Below are 12,755 nucleotides of genomic sequence, written 5' to 3'. Positions count from 1 at the left end.
TCTGAACAGATCGACGGGTGTTCATGTGATATGAAGAGCCACACTTCACATTTTAGCTACAGCTTCTTCCCCTCTGCCATCAGATTTCTGACCGGTCCATGAACACCACCGCACTCTTCCAATCTTGCACGACTTACTAGTTTATTTTTGTAACTCGCAGTAATTTTATGTCTTGTACTTTACTGCTGTCACAAATCAACAATTTTCATGTCAGTGAGAATTCACCTGATTTTGATTTCCGATTTTTCCCTGATTGCTGGAAGCGAGTTAACCATCGGCTCGGATATGCTGTGGTGTCTTGCCGTGTAGAGTCTGGCTGCCACCCTATCAACAGCACAACAGGCCGAGGCCTACAGTTTACAGGCTGCTTCGGGAGATCGCAAGGTTGTGAAAAGCCCTGCTTCAATACCAATCCTTTCTTTCAGGAGAGCAGCACCCTTGTTCTACCTGCTAACAACCACTAGAGGATGCAGTAAGCACAGTATATCAAATCCTCGTGTGTGAGTGCAGAGATCAAGAATTTGCCTGCACAACTGCCCAGTAATCCATTTCGAGTCGTAGAGCCTTATAGCAATACAGCAGGAATGCAGGCTCTTCAGCCCAACTGGTTCATGCTGACCACAGTGCCCACCCAGCTAATTCAAGGTCCTGCATTTGGCTCCTATCCTTTCAAGCCCTGCCCCTCCATGTGCCTATCCAAGTGCTTTTTAAATGATACTGCTGTACTGCTTCAAACACTCCGGCAGCTCATTCCTTATGCTCACCAAACTCTGCGTGAAACTGTTACTCAGCAGTCCCCTTCTAAACCTCTGCCCCCTGCCGTGTTATCATTCACTTTATCTGTGCCTCTCGTAATTTTAAACAGTTGCCTCTCATCCTGCTATGTTCCAAGGAATAAAGACCATACCTGGTCAACCCCTCGCTATAACTCACTGCCCCTAGTCTTGGCAACATCCTTGTAAATCTCGGCACACTCTTCAGTCTGACCACCGCTTTTCTATAATTGGTGACCAAAACTGTACATGATTCTCCAAGTTCAGTCTTATCACAGCAACATAGTGTCCTAGCTCCTAGATTCAAAGCCCTAAATGATGCAAAATGTTTTTTAAACCATCTGCTGACTGGCTCAGGATGAATTAAACCACACTAGACCGGATAAATCTGTAACCAAAGCTTTTTCTCTTCGTTTTGACCCTCCATCCACACTGAAACCGTGTTTTCCTCCCCCGAAAACAGAGCTTTTCTAACACGCTCTCCAGAGTGTTTAAATCTGAAAACGCCAGTTGGGCGGTGTAGTGTGTACAGGTAACTGGAGTTTTTAAAAACCCTGTCGTCCCTTTCATCGGTGAAGAGACTATGGCTGTAGGAAATGTTCCCAGGGTGACTCCTCTGTGGGAGTGGGGTCTGTGTGTCCGTATGTGTAGCTATTGTAGTGGCTGGGAAGCTGGTATTGTGGTGGTGAAAAGTACTGGGGGGGGGAGCCATCATATTCCTCATCATTGCAAATCCTTCTGCAACAGAGTTAGTCAGTTTTTCCATGTTCATCATCAGCCGGATCATACTGTCTGTGAACTCCCTGTCGGTTGCCTCCATACGCTCCAGTATTTGTTTTTTTAGTTTTAAGTCCTCCTGCGCAAGAGCCAACAGCTGTCCGTCCTTTGGCAATTTCCTTTTAAGGCTTTGTAGTCTGTAACCGGACAAACGTGCACCAAGTATACAGTTTCCTCTCCACTTCTTTTCTTCTTTTCTGTAGATGTGTCCTGCGCATGCCCAGTAGGAGGAGATTCGCCCAAATACCCGTTTTAATGTGGACAGAGATATTTTCAAAAACGCCTGGTGTGGACGCCTATCATTTTCACACGAAACCGGCATTTTCAAAATTATCCGGTCTAGTGTGGACGTAGCCTTAGAGGGGAGTAGCTGAGGGATCTGAAATCCCATCACTTATAATCACCCTGCACCAATACAAAGCACCCATCCATCTCATTGTTACCCTGGCAGTGGGTGAAGAGGAGCGCCAGCACCTGACAGTTCCCCTCCAAGTCACAGACATGCAAGTCTCTCACCAGTCCTTCACTGTCGCTGGGTCTAACTGCTGGAACTCGAGCACCGAGATCACCGTGAGAGCTCATTCACCAGGAATGCAGTGGTTCCAGAAGGCTGCTTAGCAGCACCGTTCCAGGACTGGTTACAGTGTCAAAGGTTGCGGAGAGAAGGCAGGAGAATGGGAAAATAAATCAATCACGATGAAAGGCCAGAGCAGGTTTGATCTAATTCTGCTCCTATGTCTAACGCCTGTGATGGTCTAAACACCCGTAATGCTCCAATCCCAAAATATTAATGGAACCTGCATGTGCCACTTGCCTTGAAGAGAATCGGTTTCTCTCCAAATAATAATAATAATAAGTACCTTATTGATCCCGAGTGTGAAATTATTTTGTTACAACAGCAACATTTAAAAACACACTTAGCAATAATAATACATTAAAATAATAAATACAATAATAATACTAACAATAAAGTATTTTTTAGGCATCCGTTAGTCTTGCGAGACCATGGATCTGTGCCTGGAAAGTCTTCACCCTCCAGGGCGCAGGCCTGGGCAAGGTTGTATGGAAGACCAGCAGTTGCCCATGCTGCAAGTCTCCCCTCTCCACGACACCAATGTTGTCCAAGGGAAGGGCATTAGGACCCGTACAGCTGGGCACCGGTGTCGTCGCAGAGCAATGTGTGATTAAGTGCCTTGCTCAAGGACACAACACGTTCCCTCAGCTGGGGCTTGAACTCATGACCTTCAGGTCGCTAGTCCAATGCCTTAACCACTTGGCCACGTGCCCATACTAATAAAGTATAGAATAATAATATAAACAATAATTTACCAATGTGCAATACTGTACATTAATAATGTACGAAATAATAAAACAGAGAACACTGTACTATGATGTGTGTTCTCCTGTCGCACAGAGATGAACTGCTGTACTTGCTTATTGCATTTGGGAGGAATGATTTTCTGTAACGATTCATGTGACAGCGGAGCTGAATGAGCCTGTTCGAAAGGGTGGTCCACTGCTTATTCAGCAGGTCATGGAGAGGATGTGCCTGATTGTCCATAATGGTTAGCAATTTGTTTCATGACCTCCTCTCCACCACTAACTCAAAAGAGTCTGGGTTGTAGCCAAGGACGGATCCAGCATTTAGATGAGTTTATTTAGTCTTTTTGCTCTCTACTGTATGATGCTGACAAGCTGGGTGTGTATTTTCATAGGGGTAGTTACGAAGTTCAAAGGAACAGTTACCCAAGAGAAGACATTTGTGGGGGGGTAGGGAGGGGAAAGTGGAGCAGCTAGCAACTGCTTCTTGAAGCCAGAAACCCAGGTTAGATCCTGACCTCTGGTGCTCTCTATGTGGAGTCTGCATGCTCTCCCCACGACCAGGTGGGCTTCCGAGAATACCCCGGATCTCTCCCACATCCCACAGACGTGCAACCACATACCAGAGATTGTCACTAGCGTACAGGAGAGGGGTCGAATGTAGGGGGCAGTTGACTGGAGTTTGGGAAGAATCATGCAGAATCGGTATAAGTGTGAGATTAATAGTCAGAGATGGTCACTTGTCTCCAAGCATATCTACAACCGTCAGTGATTCACTTTATATGCAGCAAGACCCCACAAGCAGCAGTGATATGACTAAGCGATCTGCTCAGTTATCTAATCTGCCAAGGAATCATTTTCAAACACCTCAGTGGGTCCAATGATGCCTCAGTTTAATGTCTCACCTGAACAACAGCATTGCTGGCTCTCTCAGTATTACCTTGTATTGTTAGACTGGATAATGTCCCCTCAGTGATGCAAACTACCACTTTCTCATTCAGGGACAAAGAGTGTTATCAACTGAACAGTGAGGTCCCAGGTCCTCTAACAAACTTCGACAGATGCACTGTTGAAACTATCCTGACTGGTTGCACCATTGCCTAGTATGGCAATTCCAACTCGCAGGAACAGAAGAGACTGCAGAGATTAGTGGGCAACGCACACAAAGCCCAGTTCGTCACAGGCACCACCCACCCCACCACTGACAGTATCTGCAGGAGGTGCTGCGTCAAGAAGGTGGCATCAATCATCAAGAAAGCTCACTATTTGGGTCATGTCCTCTTCTTGCTGCTGCCATTGGGCAGGATGTAGAGAAGCTTGAGGTCTCGCACCTCCAGGTTCAGGAACAGTTACTTTCCTGCAAACAACAGGTTCTTGAACTGACCTGCTTAACCCTATCCTACAGTACTTCAGCAACAGAACACTGTGGACCACTTCTTGCGCTACCTTGAATTTATCTCTGATTGTGGCTTTTGCATTAATAACTTATTTTGCACGGTCCTTTTCCTCATTGTCTTGGATAATTTATGTTTTCTGTGTGTCTGTATCTACCTGCCTGTGGTGATGCTTCAAGCCAGTCTTTCATTGTAACGGTACCTCACCATACTTGTGCACTCTATTTGAACCAACCAAAGCCAAATTCCTCTCCGCCAGCTTACCTGCACGGAATACTGGAGGGCCGATAACGCAGGGTGCAGCGAGAAGTTCTGCATGGGTTGAATCCGTGGTCTCTCCCAGCCTCCAGATAATGTCCAGTGAATCACAAGCATGTGATCAGTGAACACCGTGCCAAAAGCCAGGTGGTTAACATCTGGTTTCTCTGCTAAAGTTTTAGCCATTTCGATGTCAAGGTCTGAGGCCTGAAAAGCACAAAGTTGGGAAAGAAGTAAATTCAGCTCCAATTATTCTGAAAGTTTGGATGTGAAATGTTGCATTGAATTTATAGTATAGAAACAGGCATTTCCTGTACTCCTCAAGTCCCTTATTTGTTCCAACCTGCCTATATTTGTTATGCACTTCTTTGTCTTACAAGGTAAATAACCTGTCCCAATCTACATTACATTTGCCAGATTCCTTCTGATACCATCAGAATTGGCCTTCCTCCAATTTAGAATCTTAACCCCAGATCTAGACGTATCTTTTTTCCATAATTACCTTGAAACTAATGGTTATAATGGCGAGATACAGTGTTCCCTTTCATAAACTCCTGTCACCTGCCCTGTCTCATTCCCTAATAGGAGATCTAGTATCACACTCTCTCTAGTTGGGACTTCTGTGCACTGATTAAGGAAGCTTTCCTGAACATATTTGACAAACTCTTTCCCATCCAGCCCTCTTACAGTATGGGATTCCCAGCCAATATGTGGAAAGTTAAAATCACCTCCTATCACAACTCTATGTTTCTTGCAACAGTCTGTGATGTCTCTACAAATTTGCTCCTCTAAATCCCACAGACTTTTGGGTGGTCTATAGTATAATCCCAATAATGTGATCATACCCTTCTTAGTCCTCAATTCTACCCAAAAAACCTCACTAGATGAGCTCTCCAGTCTGTCCTGTCTGAGAACTGCCATGACATTTTCCCTAGCTAGTAATGTCACCACTTCTCCTTTAGTCCCTCCCACTCTGTCATGTCTAAAACAACAGAACCCTGGAACATTGAGCTGCCAGTCCTGCATCTCCGGCAACCAAGTCTCACTAATGGCTACAATGTCATAATTCAACGTGTTGATCCATGCCCTAAGCTCATCCTCCTTTCCTATAATACTGCTTGCACTGAAATATACGTAAGTCAGAACATTAGTCCCACCATGCTCAAGTTTTTGATTCCTGACTTTGCATGTGGGCTTAACAACATCTTTCTCTCTGACCACTCCACTACCTGGTCTGGTGCTCTGGTTTCCATCCCCCTGCAACTCTGGTTTAAACCACCCCGTGCAGCACTAGCAAACCTTTCCACTGCTCACTTGAGAATGCTGTGGACACAATCTGAGATGTCCCTGACCCTCACATCCAGAAAGGCACATGCCATAGAGAAACTTTGTTCTCATCCACAGAGCCTCCTTTCTGGTCCCCTAACAAACAAATTCTCTTCACTACAGCTTGCCTCTTCTCTGCCCTTCATTTCTGAGCCACAGAGCCAAATTCAGTGCCAGAGATCTGACTGCTGTGAATTTCCTCTGCTAGGTCACCCCTCCCCCAATAGTATCCAAAGCAGTATACCTGTTGCTGAGGGGAATGGCCACGGGGTACCCTGCGGTAGTCACCTATCCCTTCTGCCCCCACCTGATGGTCACCTGCGTCTGCACCTTGGGTGTAACTACCTCCCTGTATGTCCTGTCTATCAACCCCTCAGCCTCCCAAATGATCCAGAGTTCATCCAGTTCCAGCTCCGACTCTTTAACACAGTCTATTAGAAGCTGCAGCTGGATGCACTTATTGCAGGTACAGTCATCAGAACATTGGAGATCTCCCTGCCTTCCTACATCTCACAAAAGGTACATTTCACTATCCTGCCTGGCATCCCCACTACTCTAAGTATGAAATAAGAAAGAAAGAATAAAGAACAAACTAAAATCTAACTATGGCCTATGCCTCTCCTTGCAGAAGCCTCAATGAGCTAAAGCCTCAGCTCCCACTCTTACACTGTCTCACTCACACAATGGCTGCTCCCAAAATGTCTGTTCTGCTTAAACCTAACTTCTTTTTATTGGATCTTACCAACTGTCTAATCATGCACAATCCAATGTCTTCTCAGGAACTGTGGTACACAAAATGTGTCAACTGCCCACACACGCTTTTGAATTCTCTCTCTCTCGACACTATCCAATGTGTCCTTGGCAACAGTGGCATGCAAAATGTGAGAACTCATGTTTTCAGTATCACTTATTGATTTTTTTTTTGTATTTGCACAGTTTGTCTTCTTTTGCACATTGGTTGTTTGTCAGTCTTGTTTGTGTGTATTTTTTCATTGATTCTATTGTATTTCTTTGTTCTACATAAATGCCTGCAAGGAAATGAATCTCAGGGTTGTATATGATGACATGTATGTCATTTCATAATGAATAAATTTATTTACTTTACTAACAACCTTTCGAGCATTGAACAGTTCAGCACAGTAGGCTCTTCGGCCCTTCGGGGCGGCACAGTAGGGTAGCGGTTTATTTGATTGTTTATTTATTGAGATACAGTGCAGAATGGGCCCTTCCCATCCTTAGAGTCACATTGCTCAACAACCCCGATTTAACCATCGCCTAATCACGGGACAATTTACAATGACAAATTAACCTACTAACCGGTACATCTGCCTCTTTGGACTGTGGGAGAAAACCAGAGCAGCTGGAGGAAACCCACGCATTCCAAGCAGAGGACGTACCGACTCCTTACAGCTGACATTGGAACCGAACTCCGAACTCTGATGTCCCGAGCTGTAATAGCTTCGCACTAAATGCTGTGCTACTGTGGTTCCCACGTTGTGTCGTTGCCATGTTGTCTGCTGAGAAGTGAGTCAGAACTAAAGAGCTCTCTCCATGGTACAGATGCACACAAAACCCCCATGGATGCGAGGGGGAATGTAGAGAGGGGGTGTGGTCCCCTACTTTGTGTTTGGACTCTCCCCTCTTGTGAGGAATAGGCCCAATTGACTCATTCCTGCCCCAGTAACCATGGAGACTAGGTAGACTGGGTTTGTTTGCCCCGAAGCAGAAGGGGCTGAGGGTGTTCTCCTTCCAATATTCTTATTATTAATTTTACATATAAGAATACAGAGTGCAAGCAAAAAATATATATATCACTATATTATACTAAATCACATATAAATACTCCTTACCCTATATTCATATAGATTAATTAATTCATAACATTGAAATATAGTAATTTTGTTATACCAAAAAAATCTAACCCACTACCAAGACCAAAGCTTGGTAAAGAAAAAAAAAATTATTAGTCGTCATCTGTGCTTTAACACCAAATTAAAGGTTTTGAAAATAATTCAAAAAAGTTCCCCACAATGTTTGAAAATCTTGGCTTGGTTCAGAGATTGAACATCGAATCTTCTCTAAATTTAAACATGACCACATCACGTAACCATTGAGCGTTAAGGAGGGGCCACATCTTTCCATTGAAGCAAGAGCGTCCTTCTGGCCGTAAGAGACATAAAAGCCAAAATATGCAAGTCAGCTGACTCCAAAATAATATCCTTTCCTCCAACAATACCAAATAAAGCGGTCAAAGGATTAGGCTTAAAGTTGACTTTGAAAAGTATCAAAAAAGTTTGAAATACTTCTTTCCAATATTTTCCCAAGTCTCGTGCACGTCCAAAACATATGAATGAGTGAAGCTTCTCCATTATTACATTTATCACAATACGGAGATATATCTAAATAAAAACGAAACAACTTATCCTTGGTCATATGGGCCCTAAATTGTAGGAGGGAGTGGCGGGCACATAACGATGAAGTGTTAATCAATTTAAAAATTTGATTCCAAGTTTTCTCAGAAATTGAAGTCTGTAAATCTTGTTTCCAAAGATTTTTAATTTTATCTAAAGGAATACTTCTCATTCCCAACAGCATATTATAAATATTAGATACAGATCCATTATAAAAAGGTTTCAAATTAAAACCTACAAATTGTAGATTGTTATCAGGACTTTTAGGAAATGTACTTATTTGAGACCGTAAAAAATCTCTTACTTGTAGGTATCGGAAAAAATGAGTTTTGGGTAAACTATACTTAGTTGACAGCTGCTCAAACGAAAAGAGACTTCCCTCCACAAACAAGTCCTGAAAGTATTTACTACCTAATCTATCCCATTCTTTAAAAACCACATCAATCATAGAGGGTTTAAAAAAAAATTAGAAAAAATGGGACTCGAAAGAGAAAATCTCAATAAGCCAAAGTATTTTCAGAATTGTATCCAAATTCTCATAGTGTGTTTAAGCACCAGATTATCAGTTAACTTACTGAGAGACAAAGGAAGTGAGGATCCAAGAAGAGAGATAATAGAAAATTTATTAACAGAGTTAGATTCTAAAGAAACCCACTCGGGCAATCCTCACAATTAATGTAATAGATCCAAAATGTAAGATTACGTATATTAACTGCCCAATAATAAAATCTGAGGTTTGGTAAGGCTAATGCTCTATTCTTTTTATCTTTCTGAAGATGAATTTTATTTAATCTAGAACGCTTATTCTTCCATATATAAGAAGATACAATAGAGTCAAGAGAATCAAGAAAAGATTTAGGGATAAAAACAGGCAATGCCTGAAAAAGATATATAATTTAGGTAATATATTCATTTTGATAGAATTAATTCGGCCAATCAGTAATAACGAAAGAGGCGAACCAATTTGATAGTATCCTTTTTTACGTGATTCAATAGGGTAAGAAAATTTTCTTTAAATAGACACTTATAGTTTTTAGTGATTGTTACACCTAAGTAGGTAAATTGGTTTCTTACAATTTTAAAAGGAAGGTTAGAATTTGTTGGTATCAAATTATTCAAAGGGAAAAGGTAACTTTTATGTATGTTTAATTTATAACCTGAGAACTGGCTAAAACAGGAGAGTAAAGAAAGCACATGGGGTAACAAAGTCTCAACATCAGAAATAAGTAGCAGCAGATCATTAGCGTACAGCGAGACTTTGTGAATAGTGTCTCTCCTTAAAATACCAGTGATATCATTAGATTCTCGAAAGGCAATGGCTAAAGGTTCTAAGGCCAGATCAAAAAGCAAAGGGCTCAACGGACAACCTTGTCTAGTGCCACGTTGAAGCTGAAATGGTTTGGCGTTGTGAGAATTAGTGATAACCCTAGCAGAAGGAGCTAAATAAAGTAATTTAATCCATTGAATGAAAACGGGTCCAAAATTGAATTTTTCTAAAGTTTTAAATAAATAATTCCATTCAACTCTGTCGAAAGCTTTCTCAGCATCTAGGGATACCACACATTCCGATATCATGGAGTGTTTTAATTTGACTTTTAGGAGTTGGGTTTCAATTGGATAGGTTAAAAGGAGATCATATTTAGTTTTAGTTTCAACACCTCTTTCATATAAGGCAGGTTTTGGAGCCAAGGCATACTCTTGGTCTAATTGTTTCAGCTGATTAGCTAATTCACTTCTCTCTTTATTAGCTTTTTTCTTAATCCTTGCAGTATAAGAAATAATTTGTCCTCTAATATATGCCTTAAAGGCATCCCATCTGATAAGACTAGAAGTCTCCTCTAACATATTCTCTTCAGAAAAAAAGTAATTTGTCTCTCCATAAACTTTAAAAAATCTTTATCAGATAACAAAGTTAGATGAAATCGCCAAAACCTATTTGTTTGAAGAAGGCCAGGGAGATTTAAAGATAGGAGCACAGGAGCATGATCTGAGACCGCAATCTCTTTATATTCACAGGATCGAACTGATGGAATCATTTGGCTATCAATAAAAAAAATCAATCCTGGAATATGTATGATGGACATAGGAGAAAAATGAATATTCCTTGTCTATTGGATGGAAAAAATGCCAAGCATCAACAATACCACATTTCATTTAAAAAGATTTAATGAACACAACTGATTTATTTGGTATCACTAATTTAGAAGATGAATGATCTAAAGCTGGATCTAAGCAACAATTAAAGTCTCCACCCATCACCAATGAGTACAGACTTAGATCTGGCAAAAATGAAAAAAAAAAACGCTCAAAGAAACCTGGGTCATCTATATTTGGAGCATACACATTGGCAAATATCAATAGTTTGTTAGTTAGTTTCCCTGATACTATAACTAAATACCTATTAGTATCAGAAATTACTTTATGTTGAATAAAGGGAACTTCATTATCTATAAGGATCAAAACCCCTCTGGCTTTGGCCTGAAACAAGGAATGAAAATGAGATCCGCTCCATCGATTAAAAAGGCATGAATTGTCACACTTATGCACATGGGCTTCTTGAAGAAAAACAATTGGTACCTTAAGTTTTATAATATAGGCAAAAATCTTATTTCTTTTCACAGGGTGATTTAGCCCTTTCATGTTAAAACTAAGTAAATTAATACTTTGATCCATTTTAAAACTATTTATAAGAAAGGTTAAAGTAGCAATCAGAGAAATATATATTAAACCCAAATAATAAACCTTGAGATATATTAGCTAAGCAACAGAATTGACTAGATTCCCACATCAGCTTCAAGAAAAAAAATTCCCCATCCCCCTCCCTCCTCCCAAAGAGAGAAAATTGGTCAAAGAACAACCGCTATCTACCCCCACTGAAAACATCCCCTTAGAAAGCCTGTTGGAGCCACTCCAAAGAATTCAAGGTTATTTACTGTTCCAACCAAGACTAAATAATATACAGTAAAAAGACAGGTTTATCAAACAGAGAGAGCAACTATTCATACTGAAAAATAGGAAACAGTCATTTTTTAAAACATATAGTACTTCTGTTTTTGCAAGATTTTTAATCTATTGTTACATGCTCAAGGAGATCTGTTTTTTTTGGTGAGAATGCTGTAATGGTCTTTTGGAGGTCACTTGATGTGATTTTCCTGCCAATGTGAGGTCACGTGATGACATGTGCCCCGTGACTATATAAGGGTTGACCCAGGTGACGCAGTTGGTTTTTAAGTTTGTAGATTTCCAGGTAGAACGTGCTGTGCCTCCGTTTCTGTTGCGTTTGTTTTTGTGACGCAGTTTCATATTTAAACCAGTTGTGCATTCTGTTGAAAGGTTCCATATTATTTGGACTGGAAATTTGCGGCTGGATGTGCCAATTTACTCAATTCCAACAGTTGAAGGGAGAGTGAAGAATTTATCGAAGGATCGAGAGAAGTCGGCATCGTTTAGCAGTTTAATAAAGAATCAACCTTATTGAGTCTTCGTTGGAGGAGTACCTGCATCAAGATAACTCTTGCCAGAACGAGCAAGGAGTTCATGCAAAAAGGTGCTCTCTCTCTCTCTAAAGGAATTTAAGGTCAGTCGATTTAAACTGTTTATTTTCAGCATCGTGAATCCTGTGGACAGAACCAGCAGTAAAGGTGCGCCTATGAAGAAATCCTTCTCCAGAGAAGTCTCTCCCAATTGAACGTGTACATCTGCTGGACTTTCGAAGTTATCGCTTTAAGAACTATATCTAACTGTATCGCTTTAAGAGCTGTTTCCGCATTTAACGCTTTAAAAACCAAAGCCGAGTGGAGTTGGTGAACAGCTGCATATCTGTTAACCTCCGGTTAAAGTTTTCCTTTGTTTTTTTCCTTATCGTTTATACGTGTTTAATGAATGTTTGGTTGTTTTTATATAACCTGTCTCGATTGATATTCATTGTTGCCGTTTACGTAACACTATTCAAAATATGTATACAGTCAATTTTTTGAGGTCTAAGAATTCTTGCTCCTGCTCCTTTGTACAAAACCACTTAACTGATCCACCTTCCATTGTGATTCTCAGTCGAGCTGAAAAACGAAGAGAAAGCTTAAAATTTTGACTGTACAGCTCCGCTATAACTTTTTTTAAACTTAACATGTTCTGCCATAACTTCTGATGAAGAATTTTCAACAATACGAATCTTCTGACCTTGGTAGTCAGTCACACGTTTTCCACGGGCATCAAGAATCAGACGGTCCTTTATCTGAAATTCATGGAAACATATAATGACTGACCTTGGTTTTGATTTTGAAGTCGACCCGTAGATAGGTGATCTGTGAGCACGATCAATCAAAGGCAGAGACTTAATAATATCAGGGAATAATTCCATCAAAAGGTTTGCAAAGAATTCTTTAGGATTACCTGCTTCCTTTAGCTGTTTAAGTCCCAAGATTCGTAAGTTGTTTCTCCTACTTCTGTTTTCCAAATCAATAAACTTCCGTCTTGGTATTTTGTTGGACTTGGTTAGT

General features: G+C 40.9%; 1 protein-coding gene across 2 annotated transcripts in view; it reads right to left on the bottom strand.

Moving 5' to 3' along the window:
* Nucleotides 1–12,755, bottom strand: part of LOC134359313 (branched-chain-amino-acid aminotransferase, cytosolic-like) — a 125,608-nt gene that overhangs the window by 65,247 nt on the left and 47,606 nt on the right. For both annotated transcript variants that reach the window (XM_063072322.1, XM_063072323.1), the window contains exon 3: nucleotides 4,529–4,729. In XM_063072322.1, coding sequence (XP_062928392.1) covers nucleotides 4,529–4,729 — 201 coding nt within the window. The remainder of the gene's footprint in view (nucleotides 1–4,528; nucleotides 4,730–12,755) is intronic.

The sequence above is a fragment of the Mobula hypostoma genome, chromosome 20 (genome assembly GCF_963921235.1).
Source record: "Mobula hypostoma chromosome 20, sMobHyp1.1, whole genome shotgun sequence".
Taxonomy (NCBI): Eukaryota; Metazoa; Chordata; class Chondrichthyes; order Myliobatiformes; family Myliobatidae; genus Mobula; species Mobula hypostoma.
This window is presented reverse-complemented; position numbering and strand designations above follow the sequence as displayed.